The sequence below is a fragment of the Phoca vitulina genome, unplaced genomic scaffold (assembly GCF_004348235.1).
Source record: "Phoca vitulina isolate PV1807 unplaced genomic scaffold, GSC_HSeal_1.0 scaffold3, whole genome shotgun sequence".
Taxonomy (NCBI): Eukaryota; Metazoa; Chordata; class Mammalia; order Carnivora; family Phocidae; genus Phoca; species Phoca vitulina.
This window is the reverse complement of record NW_022589706.1, coordinates 93,337,490-93,362,476: the sequence shown is the minus strand read 5'-3', so window position 1 is coordinate 93,362,476 and position 24,987 is coordinate 93,337,490. Positions and strand designations below refer to the sequence as shown.

General features: G+C 39.8%; 1 protein-coding gene across 3 annotated transcripts in view; it reads left to right on the top strand.

Annotated features, from left to right (window-relative positions):
- Positions 1–24,987, top strand: part of PDE5A (phosphodiesterase 5A) — a 143,279-nt gene that overhangs the window by 112,076 nt on the left and 6,216 nt on the right. For all 3 annotated transcript variants that reach the window (XM_032401105.1, XM_032401107.1, XM_032401106.1), the window contains exons 14-19: positions 1,343–1,437; positions 9,524–9,611; positions 14,178–14,278; positions 16,172–16,249; positions 18,298–18,361; positions 23,668–23,742. In XM_032401105.1, the coding sequence (XP_032256996.1) occupies positions 1,343–1,437; positions 9,524–9,611; positions 14,178–14,278; positions 16,172–16,249; positions 18,298–18,361; positions 23,668–23,742 (501 nt within the window). The remainder of the gene's footprint in view (positions 1–1,342; positions 1,438–9,523; positions 9,612–14,177; positions 14,279–16,171; positions 16,250–18,297; positions 18,362–23,667; positions 23,743–24,987) is intronic.

Here is a 24,987-nt window from a genome sequence, read left to right as displayed (position 1 = left end):
ACTTCATGTTAAATTTAATAGTCTTTGGGCAAATACTTTCTCCGGAGGAAATTTCTACAGTATAAGAAAAAGTATCAAATTCCTCCTGTTCCCATTCAACTTGCTCCATAATAGAATTCCTCGAAAACCACTCAAGTGGCTTCATAGATAAGTCCGGGGTTCTCTATCGCATTTTCTCTGGAGCACTCAGTTAAATTTTATAAGTAGTATTTCATGGAAAAGGTTTTAATATCATATACATTGACCAGAGACTGTGTACAAGGAAGATCAATGCAGAAAACGTTCAAGTAATTCGTTCCTTTCCAGGCCAAATTTTATCCATAACTCTGTCCTTAGATTCTAACTTCAGTGGGAATCTACTAGTTATTCTAGGTAAGTGATTCTAGGCATCCATCATATAACTGTTTTTAATTCAGAGCCTCCATGCTCTTTTAAAAAAAAAAAAAAAGTAAATTCTGAAAATGTTATTCTCTGTCTCTATTTCCATAAGGAGCACATTTTAACTGGCTAGAGCTAAAAGAAGGGATTGTTGTCCAAGAGGCCGTATGAAATACCATAGTAGTATTTCCCTGCCATAGCAAACATTTATAAAAAATAGGATCAACTTATTTTGGGCTGTGGAAAGGTCATCAGGATTATACTGCTGAAGACCGTCCTTGCTTTTTTATGAAGAATAACAAAATGATGATTTTTGTCTGATGTTATAAACATACTATGTAGAATGTTGAGTTTCCAGCAGAGTGGAGCTGATAATGATTTCAACTTGTTTTCTTACTGATGAAGGAGACCAGCAGGATAAATAATACAAATGGCAGATATTACAAAAATAACCTCTGTTTGGCTTTGGAACATATTGTGCAACTTTTTAAAGCCAGATTTTCATTTCTAATCCTCTTTTTTATGTATTGTTTTGCTTAATATTCACATTGTCTCTGTTCCTGAAGGATCTAGCAACTACCAGCAGAGAGTGAGGGGAGCAGAATCTGCAGGCACCTAGAAGTCAGAGAGGCAACAACCGGTTCAAGTTTATTTTGATGATTCCCCATATATGTAGATAATGTAGAGTTAATGCTATTTACTGTAGGTGGACAGATTTTGGATTGTTTGAAGCACTTCAACTTTTTCTGTTGATAAATGACATTTATAATAATCCCCTTCTGAAGACAAAGTACCACTGATGCCCTGCAGAATAGCATTCTCCCATGGGTCCTTTCTGACCATAAAGAAGCACATGTGAAAAGCACTCGGAAAAACAAACACATGGTTGGTGAAAAGAGGTAGAATAACGAACTTTACCAAATTGTCTTTCTCTTTCTTTCCACTGACGTCTTTGGTCATGCAGAGCAAGCTGACTGACCTGGAGATACTCGCCCTGCTGATTGCTACTCTCAGCCATGACTTGGACCACCGTGGTGTGAATAACTCTTACATACAGCGGTAAGGCGCCTTTTCCCCAGCTAAAGAAGAAAATGTTTCTTTTAAATTCTAGGGCTGGTTTTTGTGTGTGTGTGTGTTTTTTTTTTTTTTACTTATTTTTTTAAGATTTTATTTATTTATTTGGGAGAGAGAGCGAACGAGCGGGAGCGTGCAAGAGAGAGAGCACGGAACAGTGGGGAGCGGCAGAGGGAGAGGGAGAAGCAGACTCCCCGCTGAGCAGGGATCCCAATTCGGGGCTCGATCCCAGGACCCTGAGATCATGACCTGAGCTGAAGGCAGACGCTGAACTGACTGAGCCACCCAGGCGCCCCTAGGGCTGTCTTTTTTAAAGTAAAAGCAGCAAAATTTGATGGTACCAGATTTCAGTTGATCGAGGCCCCATAATGTACTCTGGTTTTACTTAAGGGAAATGGAAAAAAATCCAAATCCAGCATTGCGTTGGTAACATTTCTGGCCTGAAGTTCAAAAAAATCTTTGTGTTGAGAATCTTATTTCACAAGATAATTACCAAGAGTTTTGCTTTAGTTTATGTCTACCCAGCTTAAGAGCTTCATTAGAAAACAATATACTAAGACTAGTTCAAAAAAGATAGAGTTTTACCCTGAAGTAGAGAAGATAATATTTGAAAAGTGCTTAGCGCGATCCCGAGTACTTAATGAGCACTCAGTGGAAGGAGGCTTTTGGTCTCAGTGAAGACAGTACAGCGCAGTGTTGGCAAGTTGGGGCCTGCAGTCAGACAGGATGCAAACCCTACCTTTGCCACATGGTACCCGTGTGACCTTGGGCAAAGCAGCTTATTTCTCCGTGCTTCAGTTTCCTGATCTGCAAAATGGAGACAACAGCTTACCTCCCTCATAGGGTTGATGTCAGTCTCAAGAGAGAACACGGATCAATACCAGATGGAATGCGTGGTGCATATTTCAGTGTTAAGTCTTCGCAGCAGATGCTAGTGATAGTCCTCTCAACATCAGAAGCCTGCTTTTTGGGGCGCCTGGGTGGCTCAGGCGTTAAGTGTCTGCCTTCGGCTCAGGTCATGATCCCAGGGTCCTGGGATCGAGCCCCACATCGGGCTCCCTGCTCCGCGGGAAACCTGCTTCTCCCTCTCCCATTCCCCCTGCTTGTGTTCCCTCTCTCGCTGTGTCTCTCTCTGTCAAATAAATAAAATCTTTAAAAAAAAAAAAAAGAAGAAGCCTGCTTTTTGGCTGATTTTCAGAGCAGATACTAACTCGAGACAAGTGTTTCAGGCTCCCTCCCGGGCCATCCTTAAGTGACATTTGCAATGACAAATGAGATGATAAAGGTGACATCACTTTTCGTCAGATTTTGAGCCTCTGGGACGTGTTTATTTACCTGTAGCAACGTAGTTGAAAAGCCTACATCTTAATGGCAAAATCTCTTACTACTGAGCATTTTTTTTATGTATGCAAGTGATGCAACTAATGGGTAGACCTCTTAAGGAAATTCCAGATGTCTGGTATCTTGAGGGAATTTCAGAGAGCTCTCGAACCACCTTCCCTTTATCTAAATAAATGGAAAACTTCATGTAACAAGAATTGTAGTGATGCGGCCACCGTGTCCTCTGCTGACCTCTGATGGGAAAAGGTAGCGAGCTCTTGCCCGAGTGTCAGGGACTGGCTCTTTCCTCTTTAAGATCTGAACTTAAAGAGGAAACATTGTGGGGAACAGACTGGAAGCCATGTCCTTTGTCCTCTGTGCTCCACCACGCGATCGTGCTCCTGAGCCTCACACTGACACGGCAGTAATTACGGAAGAGAACAACGACATGAAAAGATGTTTAGCGCGGGTCGAGGGCAGCCGGAAGTCCCGAGCCGGCCGTGCTGTGTCACGTCCGTACCTCAGGGCTGAACCTAACATTGTCAGCGTATGGCCGGATCCAGGATGCCATGTTGCCCTGCTTTAGAGTGAAGAAAAATACTCAGCTATTTTTCCTTCGTTTATTTAAAAATAATTACCCGGAAAAACATCTGGAGAAACGTCATCTTCTCTTCAAAAAAAAAAAAAAAAAAGTCCTGGGAAAAATTCATAGACTGCAGAATCTTGCCTTCACACACACCACAAAGCAGACTTCCACCAAGTAAGAGTAACTTTAAGAAAGAAGTTAAAGGAGCTTCAGAGATTTTTATTTCTTCCTACATCTCTGTGGTTTGAGTAGAGGAAACCAAGAATTTACCAGGGATGTTTCTTTTTTTTTTCTTTCCTTAGTGATACTTCAGGAGGATTTTCTTAACCAGGGAACTCTTGGGGGAATAAGAGTACCATAAACATTCCCGTATAAAGAGCTAACTTGTAAAAAGGTATACGGTGTCCGACCTCGTCCGTATTCAAACACTACGTGAAGAAAACCATCACAATCAGAGAAGGCACAGAAATGAAACTAATATATCAAAAAGATGAAGAGCCCTCATGTGGTAGCAAAGTTAGAAACTGAACTTCTGTCATTCGTTCTTCTTGAACATCTTTTCAGAAAATTAATTTGAAGTAAGATGTATAGGAAACCATGTTTTGACCCATTATTTGGTCCTTTGATGGCTTCCTTGATTAGGAAAACTGTCATTATGAGGAGTACTGCAAGTGTGCCAGTGAAATATTTGGAGAGAGAATTCACTGTTGTGCTTTCTTCTCCCATTTGGGCGGGTAAAACAAAGAGTGGTTTCAGATAGATATTAAAGTATTATTTTAAAAACAGGCAGTAATGGGGACAAAATGTCACAGACATCCACTAGAGAAAGCACAGTGTAACACTCGGCTCATGTTGAGAAACCTCTTGCATTAGGCCTGCAGTCAATATAAGAAGACTGTCGTGGATGCATTTATTTCGTTAGATTCGAGTTTGGTATTTTATAAAAGAATAGAATGAAAGTGTCCTACATTTTAGGCAGCCGGCTAATGGGCAATTACTAGGGGCTGGCACTTTGTTAGGCAGAAAGAGAGCTATAGAGTATAAAATGTGTTTCCTGTTATTAAGTAATTTTCGTAGTCTCATGAAACAGTTGGTGATCAATATAAGAAAATACCCAGTAAGTCCTGAGTTGTTTAGTAATGTGGACCATAAGTGTTCGGCAGAGGAGATGGGTCAAGACTCGTGCAGTCCATCTCCACTGTTAATAGACCAAGTGAGACAAAGTGGATCCTAAGAAGTGGGTAGGATTTGGAGAGGAGAGAGGATAAAGATATCCCAGAAACAGTCTGAGGTGGGTGGGCATTCTCACGGACCAGCGATGGCTTCCTGGCCCATGCAGAGTCCAAAGGCTCACTGACTCGGGATGGAGAGTAAGAGGGTGAACAAGTAGAGGTAGAAGCCCCTTGGAGGGAGAGCTATAAAACTAATCAGCGAGCTTGAGATGTGGTAGAGTGAAGAAACGAGGAGCCACTGCAGTGGGTAATAAAGACCTTGTTGAGGAAGGAAAGACTAAAAGTCAAATACAAGGTGCAGTGGGTAATAATTAGAAGCACAGAGTTCAGCTAGGAAGCAGTTAGAACAGCCACGTACATGGTGACCATCACATACTGGCTACAGAGAGGAAGAGATGGAGGGAGAAATGTTTTTCCATTTAATATTAAACAGATGCTTATATGCATGAAGGGAGGGGGAAATCATGTCTCGTGGCCCAAGAAACTGAAACAGCGATGGAGCCATTGACGAAAATGGAGGAACTGGGAAGTGTGTGTGTGTGTGTGTGTGTGTGTGTGTGTGTGTGTGTGTACTTAGGGAGGAAGGGACAAGAAAGAAGGGAGAGGAGTGTTGGCAATGGGGAGAAAATAATAAATACGATGGTACTTAGAAGAAGTAAAATGATTAAAGGAACGGGTTTTTTTTTCAAGTTCCCATAAAATTAGAACAAAAGAATTTCTGGTAACCATAAACAGACCATGTCTTTGTCCTGGGTCTGTACCCTGGTTTTCCCCGCTTACCAGAACGGCAATGAGCTGGAGTCCTGGCCTGGCGAGGTGACGGTAGACGGTCAGCTGGCTCTGAGGGCCTCCACAGGACAGGAGACACAGCACAGGAAGCACAGTTTGTGAAGTTCAGCTGGGTAGAGTCTGTATTAGCCAGGAATGAGATCATTCCCGATTAGGATGGAGGGATTGAGAGGCTGGAGTTTCTCAATATGCAAAAAGTGCAAGTTCAAGGAGTCCTAATGTCACTAGCTAATAATAATAATAATAATAATAGAAGTGAACACTTAATATGGCTCTTAACCATGTGGCGCTGGGAACTCTTTTTAGTACTTTATATATGAGTTCAGTTAGTCCTTAGACCACCCCTCAGGAGCTATGATGGTTACGGTGGTTAAGGACCAACTTGAGCCAGATACCTGGGTGCACAAGCAAATACCGACTCCATTTGATCTTGAGCGAGTCATTTAACATCCTCTCTCTATTTCCTTCTCTGTGCAGTGGAACAATGACAGCATCTCTCTTGCAGTTTGTTTTGCTTTGTTTTGTTTTAACAAGGATTAAGGAGTATAAATAAATGTAAAGGACTTGGAACAGTACCCAGCACAGAGTAAATGCTCTCCAGTTTTTAGCATTTTCATTTCTTTTTTTTTAAAGATTTTGCTTATTTGAGAGAAAGAGAGTGAGAGAGAGAGAGAGAGAGAGAGCGCGCACAAGCAGGGGGAGGGGCAGAGGCAGAGAGAGAAGCAGGCTTCCTACTGAGCAAGGAGCCCAACGCGGGACTCGATCCCAGGACCCTGGGATCATGACCCGAGCCAAAGGCAGATGCTTAACCAACTGAGCCACCCAGGTACCCCGGTTTTAGCATTTTCAAAGGGGGATACTATTAAGGACATATAGGAATTCAAGATCTTGCTTTGTGCCATGGTGGGACATGGAGCAGGCAGCAGCAAAAATACTCCGTCTAGCAGCACCTAGCAGCTGCGGAACAAAGAAGGGCGTACGTATTGTTGACGGGAAAAGAGGCTATCAGTAGGGTCACGGCGGTCAGAGAACTAGGGTCAAAGGTCAAATGCATCATCAGCTTGAGCATCCGTGGCATCTAATGTGATCACGGAGAACGCGAAGGTAAATTAACCCCCGGCTGCTCGAATACAGCAGTGATGCTTTGGAGAGAGAGAATTCAGTGGGGTTGATGTGGCTTATGAAGAAGACTAGTTAAGAGATCCGAGCCCAGAGCCATCTGCGTGGGTGAGAAGCAGGATCAAGGACGGTTGTTAAGAGTCTGTAAAAAGGAATCCTAGGGCAGCAAGCATTGTTTTTCTCCCAGAGCTTACATTTTCTATTGATTTCTGAGGCTTTCTATTTCTAGAACATCGTTCTGATTTGGGCACTGGCGTCCTGACGCCTCTCTCAGAGACGGACCAACGACTGCAGGACAAGAGGAAAATGCAGGAGTGTGGGCATAAAATTTGGTGGCAGCAGTGACCTACACGGGTCCCTCGGACAGGATGTCATAGAAAGAAGCAACACAGCCTTGTGTTTGAAAGAGTAAAAAGCAACGGAACGTAGAATACATTGGTGTCCACGAATATTTTGTAAACAGGAAACTTGGGGCATTTGTCACCCTTTTATTGATTCATAAATCCGTATTTTTAGAACATAAGTAAAGGCAAACACACATAATTTGCATTAATCTATCCCACAGCCCGAGTTTTTCTAATATGAAACAGTCCTTTCTGCATTGTCTAAAAATGTAAAGTGCGCTCGACATTTTAGGCATGTTCGTGTTGCGTCCGCCTAATCGCATTTCTGGGCCAGCTTCTAACTAGGCCAGTGAGTGGCAAAGCACCTTCTAATTGACCCCTGCAGGGAGTCTGTTAAATTGCGCAGGAAACTCAACGTGGCACCAGCCCGCTGGAGTCAGAGGTGGGCTGAGGATTTTGATGTGGAGAATGGAAATGTCCCATATTAAATAAAAATTAAATATAAACTACTTAGCACAGCACCTGACATGTTCGAGGCTCTCAGGAAATGGTAATTATTATCATTAGGGAAAACAGATCCTACCAAGCTCAAGAGGCTTACAGTCTAACAAGGTAATAGACATATAAACGGCTAACGACTGGCAGAACAAAATGGACATTAAACTAATACCATATGTCCTTGAATTTCTTGTGTAAATGAAAATAAACAGATACTCTAGAAGTGAAGGGAATCGGGAAGGCTGCAATTGTCATGTTGAAGTTGACTTTAGCAAAGCTAGTCCGAATGGTGAGAAAAGGCGCTGGCCAAAGTAGAGAACGTAGACTACAAGGCAGAAGGCAGAGGGAGGCCATCATGCTGTTTACCCTGGGCCCTCCAGTACTCAGCAGCGCCTCAACTACCCGTGGCGTGGATTATTACCATGTGCAGTTGATGTGTTCCAAGCCTGCATCTCCAGCCCAGACCCGAGTACAGACGTTTATATTAAACACTTGGTGGACCCTCAGGCACCTTAAAATCAACAGATGCAACACTCAACTAGACATCTTCCCGCCTTCACCTCCCATCCCTAATCATTCTCTCCCGTTTTTCCTCTGTCGGTATATGACAAGGCAGACACTTGGCATGCATAGTTTCTCCCCAGGAATATTCCTGCTGGGTCCCCACCTCGGGATTCATTGCCAACTCCTACCTCCTAAATAGTTTTCGGATAACTGCTCCTCGATATGCAGGATCCCGTCACCTGACTCTGGGCTGTCTTGTACCGATGTTACTAGAACTGGGACTACTATCTTCCCAGTAGTCTCCTAACTAACTTCCAGTAGTCTCCAGTTTTGATTCCAGCAAATTTATCTTTTTTTTTTTTTTTTTTTTTTATAAATCTGCTCATTTTACTCCATCCATTGTCTTCCCGTTGTCCGATGATAAGCACAGTATCTGGTCCATCATACAACTCCCTAAACATGGAAGGAGCAAAGAAGACAGGCAGGAGTTAACTTGGGAAAAGTTACAACAGCACAAAAAATGGAGGTTTGGGGGCCAGCCGTATCAGTAGTAGATTAAGCAGGAATAGATGAGATTCCCCATTCTCTTACCTTTATTTCCCTTTTATTGTTTCTGTTTTCCCTTAAGCATCTCTTACTCTACTCAGTTTCTTCCTGTGTTCCGTTCCTTCAGTGTTGGGCAGCTTCTCTATCTTCAAAGTAAATGATACGTAAATTATCGATTCATATAGTAGAATAAAGAAATAACAAGTCAACTGTATTACCCAACACTTGGGTTGTTTGTACTTTACAATTCGTAAAGCCCTGTTCTGTAAATTTGAGAAACAGAGACTTGCAGGAACTCTAACTTTTTCTTTTAAAGAAAAAAATAGTGAAAATGGTGCTTCATATTCACATGTGAAGGGTCATGAGAAAGATGAGGCAGAGGACTGTGCTTGTCATGCTTTAGAACTTGATTTGTGACTGCCCCGTTACATATAATGAACTGAGTAGAGTATCCTTCCCTTCACTCAGCCAAATGGTCTCTACCATTTTCCCCAAGTTCAAGTTAACGAGCTCGCGGGATATCCTACACTGAAATAACTTGGATCCCACATGGGGCACTTGTTCTGACTCAGCCGTCTGCTTCCTCCCTTCAAAGGGGGATATGCACCGACTCTGCCCCTTTTCTGTGCCTTTCAGCACTCATGCCTGATCAGCCCACCTCAGTCCAGTCTTCTTGGCGATGTAGGCACGCGTGACTATGCTCACCTTCAGCCTTATTTCAGAGGAAAGACTGGCTCTACATTTGTTTCGGATTGTAAATTAATTGCAGTTTTGAAATTGGAAAATATAATTGGTACAAGTATTTCAGAGATTTTTTTTTTTCATGTTTAGAGGAATTAGTCCTTTGTTCTCATTCCTTCTACTATTTTATCAATATTAAAACCAGTGAAATTGTTCGTACTTTGAACTGGCACCAATTACTCTGGTATTTGAAAACAACTTGACTCTGTCTTCCCCAGAGATTAACTCACTGTTTTCCTCAGCCAAAGAAGAGAAAATTGTTAGTTTGGTTAATTTTGTGCAGTAGCCTCTTTTTTCATTAACTAGCATTAAGAAGACATGAAGAAACTGATATATGGGGGAAATGGGTAATTTTTAAACTGTTTTTCTCTTTTCAACAAAATATTTTTCAGAACTGAACACCCACTTGCTCAACTCTACTGCCATTCAATCATGGAGCATCATCATTTTGACCAGTGCCTGATGATCCTTAATAGTCCAGTAAGTACCTACTTTATGGTTGTGGAATTTTAAAGGAGAGCTTTATAAATTCAGTTTTATTTTTAAGCTTTGGATTTATTCCCAGCACCATAAATTCTTGAGCATGCTTTATTCCTTTTTGGGTAAGGAAGGCAAAGCCAAAACATTTAAAATCTTCCCAGCCTCGCTTCTGTAGACAACCAAGACTGTCTAAATGTTGCCTGATAAAGGGTATCTGGTTACTCACCTCTATTTGGTTTTTGCAAACTAGAAACAAGCAAAGCTAGTATTTTATGGCTCGCAGTTAATTTTCCTTTTTCTCTTCTCAAACGAAGTGGCTTATACAGCTCTCTTTCAAAGGTTTGCTTTCACAAAACCACGCCTGTTCCTCTTTTTATTGAATCTTCTGACCACTCACAAACTGTTATGTTAAGGAATAGAGCTATTCAACAGTTCGGTTAAATGAATATTTATCAGTGTAAAAAAGCATATGATATGCTACGCTGGACAAATTTATGCGAAGGCAAGTAAAATAATGTACACCAAAACGTTAACAAAGGTTGTCTTTATATAGTTAAATTCTTAATACTTTTTATGTTCTCATTTTGATTTGTTCATTATTCACACTATCTGCTATCTGCATGTATTACCTTTATGTAAGAAAAAAGTGAAAGTTGTAACTGTTTTGTAGAACAGGCACAATGCATGGTATATAATCTTAACGCAATTTTACCTCCATCTTTTTACGCTTGCTCGCTGGTACCAGTTCTTCTCTGAGCCCTAAAACAAAACTTGGGAGGCCCATAACTTGTCTGGTCACTCTTCTTTCTTTTTTTTTTTTTTTTTTTTTTTTTTTTAGAGAGAGAGAGAGCATGCGCGTGTTGGCCGGGGGATGGTGGAGGGGTAGAGGGAGAGAGAATCTTTGTTTTTTTTGAGATTTTATTTATTTATTTGAGAGAGAGAGAGAGAGCACGTGTGGGGTATGGGGAGAGGGAGAAGCAGACTCCCCACCGAGCAGGGAGCCAGATGTGGGGCTCGATCCCAAGACTCCAGCATCATGACCTGAGCCAAAGGCAGATACTACCTGACTGAGCCACCCAGGCGTCCCAGGGAGAGAGAATCTTAAGCAGACTCCATGCCCAGCGCTAGCCAAATGCAGGGCTTGATCCCATGACCCCGAGTTCATGACCTGAGCCAAAATCAAAAGTCAGACACTCAACAGACTGAACCACCCAGGCGCCCCATTTTCTGGTCATTCTTTTTAAGTAAAAGCCTTCTAATTACCGTAAGTCCCAAAATATAGTATATAGGTCTCAATTTAGAAACCAAAATGTCCGGTCCTGTGTAATAGTCGGGATTCTGGACTTGGTTTAAAGGTTCGGGTTCTCCCCTTTCTGCTCTGGTTGGCTTCTTTCATCCCTACCTTGTGTTCTTTCTAACTCCTTCCTCATTCCTAAACCCCCATGTAGTTTCCTACCCCTCCAGACTTGCAGAGTAGGAAGGGGAAATAGGTAAGAAAATGGGCAAGAACATTCTCAACAGACTGGTGCTGTTAGGAGTGCCTCACTCTTTGGGCCTGGTAGATGTTTAAACCAAATTATTTTCTTGTGGGTAAGTTCATGATCCCTGCCAAGCTCCCTCCTTGTGGGGTTTTTCTACCAGATGTTTCTTTAATGTGAATGATCATCTCTGTCTGCTTTATTTATGGCTCCTTCCTCAGCTCCTGAAAATCGGATTGCTCACTTGACTCCTTGCTGCTAAGGTTCTTTAGCCTTCTTTGCGGTCCTCTTGAAAAGGACAGGGCAGAAATGAACCCCCCGCCTCCAAAACTCAGAGAATGCAAGTAGTAACCTCTCCTTTGCTGCCAAAGTCAGAGTGGCTAGTTAACCTGGGTCTTGCCTTTTAGATTTTCCAGACAGGAATGAGACACGAGACCACTGTGGCCCCTCCCACCCCCACTACACTACAGGAGACACATGGAGGGACTTCATGTTCCTCTCTTACTTAAGATGAGAGGGAACACGACCTCACCTCTCCCTAAACATCTAGCGTGGGGTGAGGGGTTAAGAGTTATACAGCCAGGGGCGCCTGGGTGGCTCAGTCAGTTAAGCATCTGCCTTCGGCTCAGGTCATGATCGCAGGGCCCTGGGATCAAGCCCCACATCGGGCTTCCTGCTCCGCGGGAAGCCTGCTTCACCCTTTCCCACTCCCCCTGCTGGTGTTCCCTCTCTCGCTGTCTTTCTCTGTCAAATAAATAAATAAAATCTTTTTTAAAAAAAGAGTTATACAACCAGTTGAGTAACCTCATTATAAATTCTGCATACAGTCTCATACAGATTGCTAAAGTATGTGATTGTTTAATATGAATTAGTTCATGTGTGATTGGTGCTTGAATGACATTAGCATAAGCGTACAATTGTATTTCCTACACACATTCTCGGGTAAGGTACCAAAATTATGGGAGTTAAATTTTGACCTTCAGCAAGAAAGAAAAAAATCCCTCCCCTTGGCTTTTGCTCATGCACCCTTCCTGTCCTATTGCAAGAGTGTTGAAAATGGTCACTTGCACCTGAGGCATGCTCCCTTGCTTTGGACTGCTCGCTTTAGGCTCCTAGGAGGTTGCTTTTCCTTCGGTGCCCGCCTAAGCAGCCCCGCCATCTCCGTGATCCAGTCCCATCCGCGTTGTCTCTGGGCCCCCACAAACCAGCGTTTCCACTCCCTTGTTTTGTGTGTCTTGACTATTCTCGAAGGGCCTCCAGACTGGCCAGCCTGAACCGTCCATGTTACCTCCAGATGCACTAATCTTCAGTCTGCTTTATGCTCTGGTTATAAAGTTGCACGGGTTCTGTGTGATCTGCCCCAACACTATTTGTCCCACAAACCATGTTATTTTTAGTGTGTAGTGTTTCAGAACGGAGACTTTCCAGGAATTATATATTGTGTGGTAGTAGAAACATCTGTACTTTCCTTGGGATTTGCTATCTCTGTGCCTCATTTAAAAATACAGGGGTGCCTGGGTGGCTCAGTCTTTAAGCATCTGCCTTCGGCTCAGGTCCTGGGATCGAGCCCCGCATCGGGCTCCCTGCTTCTCCCTCTCCCACTCCCCCTGCTTGTGTTCCCTCTCTCACTGTGTCTCTCTCTGTCAAATAAATAAATAAAATCTTTTAAAAAATTTTAAAAATAAATAAAAATAAAAATATAAAACTTTCATTTTAATATCCTGTTCAGTTTTAAAGAAAGAAAACATGCTAACCTTTTTCTAAAGCATATTTAACAATATCTCTCTCAGAAGTACCCAGGTTATTAAATAACATAGCTTACTAAGTAACATGTTATTACTTAACTCACAAGAAATTTGGTTGTATATATATATATAGCTGGCCTCAAATTATAAGAACATGTATATATTCTGTCTTTATAAGCACCAAAACATAAGAATTTACAGTCTGTGTTTTTGGAAGGGAAAATAAAAATATAACCCCAAAAGATCATTCCTTTTCCATTTGAAATTGTTTTATGTTAAATAAAAGTATCAGGAGTTATTTTCTAAATAGTTTTCTTTCTAGCCTAGAATCTAAAATGATTTCATAGTTAAAAACAATGTATATGGTTACCATCACAGATTCATTAATTAGATACACACCACAATGTTGGCATCTAGTTACCCTCGAACCAGTGCTTTGGCCCTGGCCTCTGGCACTCAGCAGTTTCCCTGTCTTCAGAACAAATCCTTTGCTTCCAGGTCTCATTCCTACATCTCTGGGTTTTTTTCTTGGACCTGAGATTTAGGAAGCACATCTGACTTAATTTACAGATATTGTTTTGAGGATATTCTGAGTACCCAAAGAATGTTTTCCATAGTTCAAGATGAGAGAACCACTATGCTTTAAATTACAGACAAGAAATTTTTAAAAAATGGTTATATAGCAAAAATTTTCCATTATTTACAGCTGGATTAGCCACATTTTAGACATTTCAACCCATGTTTGCTTTTTATCACCAGTAAGCACACCTTTGGCTCATGCTCTGTACCCATCCATATTGGCGTGTTCCTAAAGAATACACACTGTTCTCGATATTGATTAAGTTAAATTATATAAATTTGCACCAAAAAAATGTTACTGAGTTTATTACAAAAACCATAGAGAACTATGAACTTTAATAATCAATTGTTTAAAGATTTCACTACTCCATTCTTCATGTCCATTAATATGGCTTTGATTTTTCAAAGCTTTCTCTTGCTGTTATATTATAGCAATTCACCTGCCCAAAGGACAAAGATATATAGTTATTAGATGTTAGGCCTGGACTAAGGCCCAAGGGATATTAGATTTGGAAAAACATGCATGTGTAGGCAGATGCACCATTATGAAGCTGTCTTTTCTTATGGGACAATGTGGTGGGGGTGGGAGCATAGAAGGCAAACATCCTTTCATGGCATTTACTCTAAGTAAGCAGGTGTCTTCTGTATTAATGAGTCCAGAACACTAAGCGTGTGTTTAAGATACGTCACTCTATCTTCAGATTTTGTTCTCGTCAGCAGCTTCTCCAGATGGAGTGCTAATGATGGTTTTCTTTTTTATAAAGGGCAATCAGATCCTCAGTGGCCTCTCCATTGAAGAATATAAGACCACGTTGAGAATGATCAAGCAAGCTATTTTAGCTACAGACCTAGCACTGTACATTAAGTAAGTTTTAAGAAATATTCTGAGATAAATAGGTCTTGGAAGTGTTTGCATTGTTCCAAACTTTTAAAATGCACGTTGGGAAATTTTTAGATTATAAAGACAAATGTCCTGGCAAGTCAAATGTCTTGTTTTTCAAACTATGGAGCGGTTTCTTAGGGGAAGCCAGGAAAGTCTTCTCCTTTGACTTACCACTTAATGCTAGAAGTTACAGAATACAGAGTTATTTGTGCTGTTGATCTACTGCTATGTCTCTGAAGCTTTGTACAAAGTAAATTACCGTCCCACGGTCGTTGCAAGCTAGGTTGTGCAACCTAAAGGTTATATAGCCTGTTTGCTTTTCCTCCTTTCCTTCACTCCCCCAGCTTCTGACCTTGTTACAGTTCTTTATACTGTCATCTAAGCCTAGGTGGGCAGGAAAAGGAGCTAAGTGCAGAGAAGTAAATCTTGTTTCTTTTTATTTGATTCTGGCAGAAGAGTATTAATGTAGAACTTTAATTAGTGAAGTTACTGACTCGAAAATTAAAGTGTGCATTATGGTAGTATTTGTCATGCGTGTATGCATTTGCTTATAATTAAACTGCCTTTCTAGAAGCAAGAAAAGCCTTTGCTGCCTTTGGGCAGGTATTGGTTTCCCGCATGCAGACCGAGATCTTTGGTGCACTTGTAGGAGTGAGGGGAGTCTGGTGGTCACACTCGTGGGATTTCCCTGAAGCCCAACCCTCTCTCCCTCTGCACAGAGACTCACATCCATGGCTTTAACCACTCTGATGAGAAGTAAAAACAAACAGAAGAGACACACAACGTCACATTCCAGACATCCACTATTGTACATCTGAAAGTGACCACATCTAAAAGGGTCCGCGTCGTTGGGTTTTGGAGCACTTTAATCAGGGTAAAAGAAAATACAGCAAACTTCAGTTGATTTCAGATGATTGCAGAATTAAGATTATCAGATTACCAAGACTAAAAATATCTGTAACCACAAAGACTTCCCAGCCTTTCCAGGCCACACGGGTCTCACCTCTAAACCCTTATGAAACCTATTTTTCAGTTTTGGTACTCAAATCACGTACAGTCAGTTTTGTTATATAAGTTTTTCTTATGTTTGTTTTGTGTCTCCGACTAGATTTTAAACACTGTCCAAAGGACTCATGCCTTATAACTTCCCAAGATGCTTAACGGTGCTGGGCACGTAGAGTGAATATCAGTGGACACTTTACTTGGTCTTTGCTTCAGAAGGCTTTCGCCACTTTATACTGACATAGAATAATTGTTATGAACATTTTTCTACCCTATACCCTAATGTGTAAGATAAATGAAATTAAACTGAAGCCATATAGATCTGATTATGCCATACACTTAAAATCTCTTAAGTCATTCTTGGCATCAGGTCTTTAACTTGTATTGTTTCATTTTCTTAAAATCATGTTTAAGAATTGAAATTACCAACTGAGGGTTCTAGTGGGGAGGGGGATGGGAGGATGGGTTAGCCTGGTGATGAGTATTAAAGAGGGCACATTCTGCATGGAGCACTGGGTGTTATGCACAAACAATGAATCATTGGAACACTACATCAAAAACTAATGATGTAATGTATGGTGATTAACATAACATAATAATAATAAAAAAGAATCGAAATTACCATTATTTGTGATCCGTAGTTAAATAATAATTTAAAAATAATTTAAATTTAAAAATAATCCGTTTTACCCAGAGAAAATGGTGGAAGGGAAGAAAGTGAGATATTTTTAGTTTTTTAAATGATGACTTCTATATTGGATTCTAAGATGGGAAAAAACCGTTAGAGATTTTTTTCCAAAAAAATTTACTCTCTTTGTCAACCAAAGAAATAAGAGCCTGGGTACTCACCAAATATTTTTCTTTATTTTCAAGGAGACGAGGGGAATTTTTTGAACTTATAAGAAAAAATCAATTCAACTCGGAAGATCCTCATCAAAAAGAGTTGTTTTTGTAAGTAGGTTTATTGTCCTTAAAGCTGAAGTTTTGCTACCCAATTAATTTTATCACTATCAGATTTTATTGCAATTATTTGTTACAATGGGATGATCTTAAGAGGCTGTTAGAAATCTCTAAAGTGTTGTATAAAGGGCTGAATCTGAATATTTATTTGAAAAGAAATGCATTTGCCAATGCAAGCGAATAAATCACTCCTTTGTCCTAGAAGGACCTTTAAAATGTGGTGGAAGATCAATACAAAGCTATAAGGTTCCCTTGCTCATATTCCCAATTCTTTGGAATGGAATAGCTGAAAATAGCATCCCAAAGACTGTGGGAACAAGAAGGTGGTTGTGAAGTGTTTACTTCTCTTGAGTGATGGCAGAGTAGCCCAGTCAGAACGTCAAAATTTCCATTTTCCTCCCCCGTACACCTGTCCCTTCCTTCTAGCTGCAGATACCATCCCTTTGCTGTTAGTATTCCTGCCTTTGCCATGGCAAGAACTGGATCCATAACAAAGAACAAGCGGTCAATCATAAAGAAAAAAATGACTCAGAACACCAAGGAGAGTGCTATTACAATTTTGAAATCAACATTTCTTTAAATGGATTGATATTACTTAGCATTCAAACGAAGATGCAAATTTTAAGGAAACAACACGCAAATGCCCGGCTGTCTGTTCTGTTCTGCGTAATCACGCTTGACTTCGTAGCCTCAAAATGCTTTTCATAACAGTGCCTTAGAAAAGTACAACTGTGTAGGGGCGCCTGGCTGGCTCAGTCCGTAGAGCATGCCTCTTGATCTCGGGGTTATAAGTTCAAGCCCCACGTTGGGTGTAGAGATTACTGAAAAATAAAAATTTTAAAAAACAAAAAACAAAAAAGAAAAGTATAGACATGCTACTGTAGTTAGTGAACAGTTTATCCCAATAACAAAAAAGAAATCCAACCGCAGTTCCAAGTCTGCGCCCATCCCCGCCGCTCAGTCTTACCCGAGGGACCACTTACTGAGAAGTCCTCGCAGTTCTAGAGCTCAATGCCACCAGGCGCGCTCATTTCTCAGATTTTGGTGAAGCTCACTGAGGGGCATAGTCTTCTTTGGGGCAGGCAGTTTATACTAGCAAGCACTGAAATCCTTCATGACAGTGGGTTTACACAGTGATTAAAAATATCTCTGGTGCACTCACTTCTCCAAGAGAATTGGTGGAAGAGGTCGAACAGCAGCAGAAAACCACTTTCTTTTTGCCTCACATACTTAAGAACAACGTGCTTTTAGGTTGGGTTTCCCTGCAGGGACGAGGGATCCAGTCCTTCCCTGCAAGGGTTTCTGTATTACAGTGATGGCCTTTCTGCCTGTTCCTTCAAACAAAATTATTACAAACAGGCATCTGGATCCAACATGGGAAACACTGCGCTAAGTACAGAACCACTGTCATATGATAGCTGCTATTGAGTTCTAGAGCACCTTGTCATCGACACCAGAGTCCAGCATGGTTTTCACTTCTCTCGACAACAGAAAGACGAAATTTGTTCTCTCATTTCCCTCTTTCTCTGGCAGATACTGTTTGTAAGTCAGAGCTTTTCACATAGAAGTCACTACATGTGCGGAGTTCAGCATTGGGATGAGCCACCGTAATTCTTGCTCTCCTAGGACTTCTATCAGTAGGATATCTGATGTTATCCTTTAATGGCTAATTATTAGTAATCAGCGTGTTTTCATCTTCCTATCACTGAGAATGGGATACCAGGGTGAAAAAAAATAGTAACAGCAGGCAAGTTTTTGCCCAGAGGTTAGTGATTTCTCTCCCTGTGCCAATCTGGACCTAAATGAAGTTTTAGGGCAAATTCCAGTAGTTCAATGGGCAACCAAAACAGTGATACTCTGCTATCACTGAATCAGCCACACTTCCAAAGAAATTGTTTCTGTTTCTTTAGTCTTTATAAGCTTCTGTCTTCATAGTTTAGGGGGATTTAATTTAACCTTTTTACCAGTAACTATTTACTGAGAGTATGTATTTGCGTAAAAAGTAAATCGTAGCCTTGGGCTTCTTTTTCCCTTAACAGAGCAATGCTGATGACAGCTTGTGATCTCTCTGCCATCACCAAACCCTGGCCTATTCAACAACGGGTATGTTGCTTGCTGACAGTAAAAGCAGGGATTAAAAAGTCAAAGGAAGAAAAGTTTGTATTCTAAAGGTAGCTTCAGGAGTATTTGTGGAACTTTTTATCTAATTTTTAAGTGGTATTAAAAGCAGATAATTGGACATAAACAGGTTTTCTTTTTTAGAAGATTCCTTAGCATTTACTAAGATTTGTAAGATATATTAAGAGAGCATCTGTATTAACACAGCAAAAATCTAGCTGTTGATAATCTTTAATTCCAGTACTTCTGGCTCACTTAGGAATGTTTTTAGCATATAACCTTAAATAACCTTGAAAAATAGAAGGAGCAAATTATTTTTCTTTTTATGATTTTTCTTTATGGTTAGCCTACCAGGCTATACCTCAGCTCTAAGAAGGCATTAATGAGTAGAACTTAAACATTTCCTGTGGCTTATAAATATAGGAAATGTTGATATAAGGTGTCAGGAAGGATGTGATCAGGGCCTGTGGCTGGGAGGCTAGAAATATATCCTTCTTTCTAAATAAGTAACTGCCATAAAACATTTTGCTGAGGCAGTAAAGGCCCTCAGCTCAGAAAAGGGATGGCTGTACATACAATGATGTGTATATTGTGTTTTTGCTTTTTGAGACTGCATTTTGAATCCTAAATGCACTACCCAAGACTATTGACAGTCTGCTGCTGGTCAGGGCTCTGTGCTGCATAGTCATGGAGCCCAGTGACAGGTGCATCCCATGAAACACACATACTGGGAAAACAAGATCAGAAATGTACCCTCCATGTGCCAAAGCTGCCAACGTGCTGTAAGCATTCAGGAAAGGTGGTCTTCACAGACTGTCCTGCTCTGTAATAAATGGGACTATCTTCCCATTTCCAAAGAGGGAAGAGGATGGAAGAGGGAAGAATTGGTCTTTTCATTTACCCTTTCTTCTTAATCAGATCCCAGAAAGGTAGAGCCATGAGGTTGGGGGTTCAGACATTAAAAAACACAATACTTAAAGCCTCTATAATTAAAATAGTTTGGTATTGGTGACAGACCAATGGAACAAAATTCAGCACTGGGAATTGCATAGAACATTTAGTATATAATAAAGATAACATTTCAAATAACTGGGGGAAAAGAGGGACTTTTTATGAAATAATCTTAGGGTGACTTTCCCATCTTCCATAACCAGATGGCTAATGACAAAATTGGATATACTTTGCACACTTAAATTCCAAATAGAGCATAGAGTTCAAAGTAGAGTATTAAACCATAGAAGTACTAAATAAAAACATCTATGGATTCTTCTGTAACTTAAGAGTAAGAAAACTTTCCTAACTATGCCTCAACATGCAAAAACAATGGAAAAGATTGATAAATTTGATTACATAAAAATGAAAAAATAAAGCAAACCTTTGTATGGCAAAAGACACTATAAGCAAAGTAGAAGTCAATGAGAAACTGGTAAAAATATTTGCAACTTATGGGCGCCTGGGTGGCTCAGTCGTTAAGCATCTGCCTTCAGCTCAGGTCATGGTCCCAGGGTCCTGGGATCGAGTCCCACATCGGGCTCCCTGCTCGGCGGGAAGCCTGCTTCTCCCTCTCCCACTCCCCCTGCTTGTGTTCCCTCTCTCACTGCGTCTTTCTCTGTCATATAAATAAATAAATAATCTAAAAAAAAAAAATTTGCAACTTATATTTGATAGTTAATACACCTAATATTAAAGAATTTGTAAAAAACAGAGAAGAAAAAGGACAACACTGCAGAAAAATGGGCCAAAATTTTGAACAAAAAGTTGATGGAATGTAAATGGCTCTTACTCATTTGCAGAGGTCCTCAGAACCTCATTCATAAGAAAAACTGCAAATAAAACTTGACTGACACAAAAAAGCTTGTATAGAATCTCATAACAGCTGTATTCCTAATACAGTAGTATTATCTGTGGTGGACATGTTCTAAGACCCCCCAGTGGATGCCTGAAACCATAGATAGGACTGAACCCTATATATATATATATATATACACACACACACTATGTTTTTTTCTATATATACATAACTATGATAAAGCTTATAAATTAATTATAATTTTAAATTATAAATTAAATTATAAATTATAATTTATAAATTAGGCACCATAAGAGATTAACAATAACTAGTAATAAAATAGAACAATTATAACAATATACTATAATAAAAGTTATGTGACAGAGGGGTCTCTCTCTCCCTCTCTCTCTTATTATATGGCACTCTCCTCCTTCTTCTTGTGATGATGGGACATGATAAAGTTCAGAGTAGTGAGGTGGATGATATAGGCATTGTGATGTAGTGTTAGGCTACTGTTGACTTTCTGACCATATATCAGAGGGAGGATCATCTGCTTCTGGACAGTGGTTAACCCCGGGTAACTGAAACCATGGAAAACAAAACTGTGGATAAGGGAGATTACTATAGTCAGGACTAGAAACAACCCAAACATCTGTCAGTAGGAGGATAGCTAAACATATTGTAGTATATTCCTTATACAGTGGAGTACTGCTCAACAATAAAAAGAAACTCACCATTGATACATGCAACAACACAGATGAGTCTCATAAACACTATACAGAGCAAAAGAAGCCAGACACAAAAGAATATGTCCTGTGATTCCATTTATATGAAGTTCTAGACTAGGCAAAACTAATCTCTGGTGAAAGAAATAAAATAGTGATTGTGAAAGGAGGGAGGAAAAAAGGAGGAGGAACTGACTGAGAAGGGTCACAGGGGTGATAGAAGAATTCTATATCTTGGAATGGGATATTTGTTACATGGTTATATGCGTTTGTCAATACAGTGAACTCATAATCTGTGCGATTCACAGTATGTAAATTCTACTTCATTAAAAAAAAAAACCACGAGATACCATTTCTTACTTGTCAAGCTGGCAAAATTCAAAGGTTTTATGATATATCTGTTGGGGAAGTTGAGGGAAAACAAGGAATGCAAAATACTGTAACTCTTTGGAAGTTTATAAATACATATATTCATGTACCATTGATTCTAGGAATTTTATCCCAAAGATATGCTGGAAAGAATATAAGAAGATATTTATACAAGGCTATTCACTTTAGTACTATTTGTAATGGCAAAGACCGGAAGTAACCCAAATACTCATCGGTAGGGTGGCTGATTGATTAACTTATAGTACATTTACACAGTGAGTTCTATGCAGCTGTAAAAAGAAATGAGAATTATCTGTATACTACTATGGAGTGATTACAAGAATGTATTTTTAAGTGAAAAAAGCAAGGTAGAGGAAAAAGTATATTGTACTCTACCATTTATTTAAGAAGAGGGTAAAATATGAATATATGTACATATTTGCTTCATATTTTAAAAACCCGGGATTAACCACAAAAAAGTTAATGATTCCCTATAAGGGAAGAAGGAAATAGGACTTAAGGAACAGAAGTAGAAGCTAGAGTTGTTGAGTGTACTAGTTTTGTAGATTTAACTTTGGAACCATGTAAATCGTTTTTAAAATTATAAAACTGAATTTTAAATATCCCTAAAGCCTTGAAAGTAAAATGAAACAAACCTGATTTTGGTTGCAAAACCATACTGAAAGGAACTATTTCATTCCAGGTGACACTAAAACAATAATTTGACCATGTATCTCTAGTGGGGATGTAATCTAAAAACAAAAAGGAATTACCAACAAAAGGCTTTAAAACTGTTTTCCATAATCTTATTATTAGTGGTAATTTTGCATAGATACTCAATCACTGTTTTAGGTGATGTGGGATAAAAGCAAATAAAAAAAAACTGTATTGGTATTGTTGAGAGCCAGGATCATCAGTGTAAGCAGAAAGATAAAGGTGGATAAGGTTGGGCAGAAATGTTATAGTCCTGAATTTCAATTGAAATGTTGTATGAACTTCTGTTGTGCCCTAGCTCCATCCTCTAATAAAAGGGCTTAAAAATAATGACCAACCTGGTAGTAATGAACAGACCTCATGCCCATATTGAGGTTTCTAAGTAGCTCAATTTAAAGGAACAAGGGCTCCAAAAAGAAACAGCTGATAGCAGTTTTAAAGCAGGACATGTATAAATGAGCCTGGAAGAACATCTTATTGTATGGGAAAGCAGGGGAAGCTATCAAAGGCTGGTGGCGTTTTGTCAAAAGAACAGTGAAGCCAACTTATTAAGCTCCCACTGGCCAAAATGGGACAATCTGAGTATCAATAAGGATCGAAATACATTAAATATGTTTAAATTTAAAAGTTCAAAGTAATAAAGCCTGCTTCTCCCTCTCCCACTCCCCCTGCTTGTGTTCCCTCTCTCGCTGTGTCTCTCTGTCAAATAAATAAATAAAATCTTTAAAAAATAATAATAATAATAAAACAAAACCTTCCCTGGTCATCCTTGATAGTTACTTGGGAACCAAGTTATTTTTTTCAAATGGTAATTAAAGTGGAGAAAATCAAGCATTTCTCCTGCTTTTCTTATATGAATTGTGCTTTAGGGTAACTAAATAATTGATGAGGGGAACTTTATTTTTATTGTATTTCAACTAATAAAAGAAAAAAGAATGATCGCTTTGAATATCACCTTTTTGCAGCCCCTGAGTTAGTGGATCTAAACAAAGATCATTCATGGTGTCTAATATCACAAAAAGAGAAGCAGCCAGGCATTATATGGCTCTTGATAGAAGTACACAGCACTGCCTATGAAGCAGTCAAAAAAAAAAAAAACATTATCTAATCAAGCCTCTAGATCTTATTAGCAGTATGTGAAATAACAGGGCACAGAGGAACATCAAATGACATCATGGGAATGCAATCAGCAAAATCCAGATAGTGGGGAACTGCAGGATAAACAACCCAGTTTATTTAATAACAACAACAAAAATTATAAGGAAAAGTTTTGAAAAGAGGAGGACCAAGTAGATTAAAATAAATTTAAAAGGCATATCAATCAATCACCATATATGCCCCTATACTGATACTATGTTTTCACAGCACCTGGAATAACAGGTGCTTAACAAATAGCTCATTGATTATGCATACAGAAAGGCACACACTCCCTTTTCCCCACTGATTGCTGAAGTTGAAATAATATGTTGCTTTTTTCTGCCTAATTACAGGTTATAAACTCTAGGCTTGGTGATTAGGCACATATTTAAAAGCAAATAAAATAATAATTTCTATTACTCATTATTGTTTTATTATCATTTTACTGATGTGGTTGAAAGCTAGCTTTGATAGATTTTATTATCTTTATTCAAAGTCTCTATATTACAGAGTTGTGTGCTTTTAATTGCCAAAACTTAATCGGTTATTTATTTCAGATAGCAGAACTTGTAGCGACTGAATTTTTTGACCAGGGAGACAGAGAGAGAAAAGAACTCAACATAGAGCCTGCTGTAAGTATGAGCCCTTGTTGGTAGGAGTTACTCAAATACACTTGTTCAGGGTAGACTTCTTACACTGTCTATGGGATCTTAGGAACACAATTTCTTTTCATTTTAGTTTTTAAAACATTTTTCTTATTAAAAGAATTACACATGTTTATTACAGAAAACATAAGCAAATAAAAGATAAAAAAGACTCCTTGGGTCATCATATTGTACCTACTTTTTTGCAATTTGTTTTTTCTATTTAAATATCATAAGCTCTTTTCATTCTAAGAGAGGCTCTTATGAGTATTATTTATAACGATCCCATGAAATAGACGGAGCCATAGTTTACCTACTTGCTTTGGTGGTCATGTCTGCAATGTTCACTAGGACCAGTGGCACTTTGATGAACGTCCGTGTTGCTAATGTTTCTGTGGCAGTTTTCATTATCTTGTTAGGGTAAATTCCTGGAATTGCTCTGTTGAAGGGCAGAGATTTTTAAAGGTTTTTGATACCTACTGCCTGTTTTACATAGAGTGTGGATCTCACAGACAAGAAAAAGATTCTTCTCAAACCGCTTCTGGCTTTTCTGGAATGAGTTTTTCCTGAAAATGAAGCATAGAGTCTTTTTTTTTTTCAATTGAAATGGACATTTATTGAGCCCATATTAAATGGGACATGGTCATGACCTCCCCTGTGTGTACAGTTCCATCCACTCCGCTCTTTAACCTCAGCTGGGGACATGCTGTGTCTCGCTAGTCTTTCACAATTACTCCGTGTCCTCTAATGTAATGGTAGGCTCATTCAGAGGCTCAGAAACTTCTTAGAAAGTGGTGGGTAGCAGAGTGATGATCACAGCTAATGGGGAATTTGCTTCATTTTAAGCAAGCGTTGAGACAGACTCATTGCTTCCCATGGTGGTGCTGGGATCCTCTGGCGCTCCAGCCATGATCTCCTGGAAATAAGCAGAGTGACATCTGCATAATCGTCACTCAGAAAGCTCTCCGAGAATTTAATTGTAATCAGCTGTGGCCTCAGTGGCTTCTTCCACAAAGCTGAGGGTGTTCGACTCCCCATCAATAGACAGTTCAAAGCTGTGTGTTCTCCAAATACACGTCAGTGGTCAACTCTAGGTCAGTGGTCGAGTCTAGATTAGTGATCAATTCCAGGGGTAGTGTGGGAAAAGTCAGCCAGGATGAAAAAGGCAGAGAGGATCAGGGCCTCCCTGAGCCTGGTGCTGGCAGGGAGTGCGGGAGACTCATGGAGGAAGGA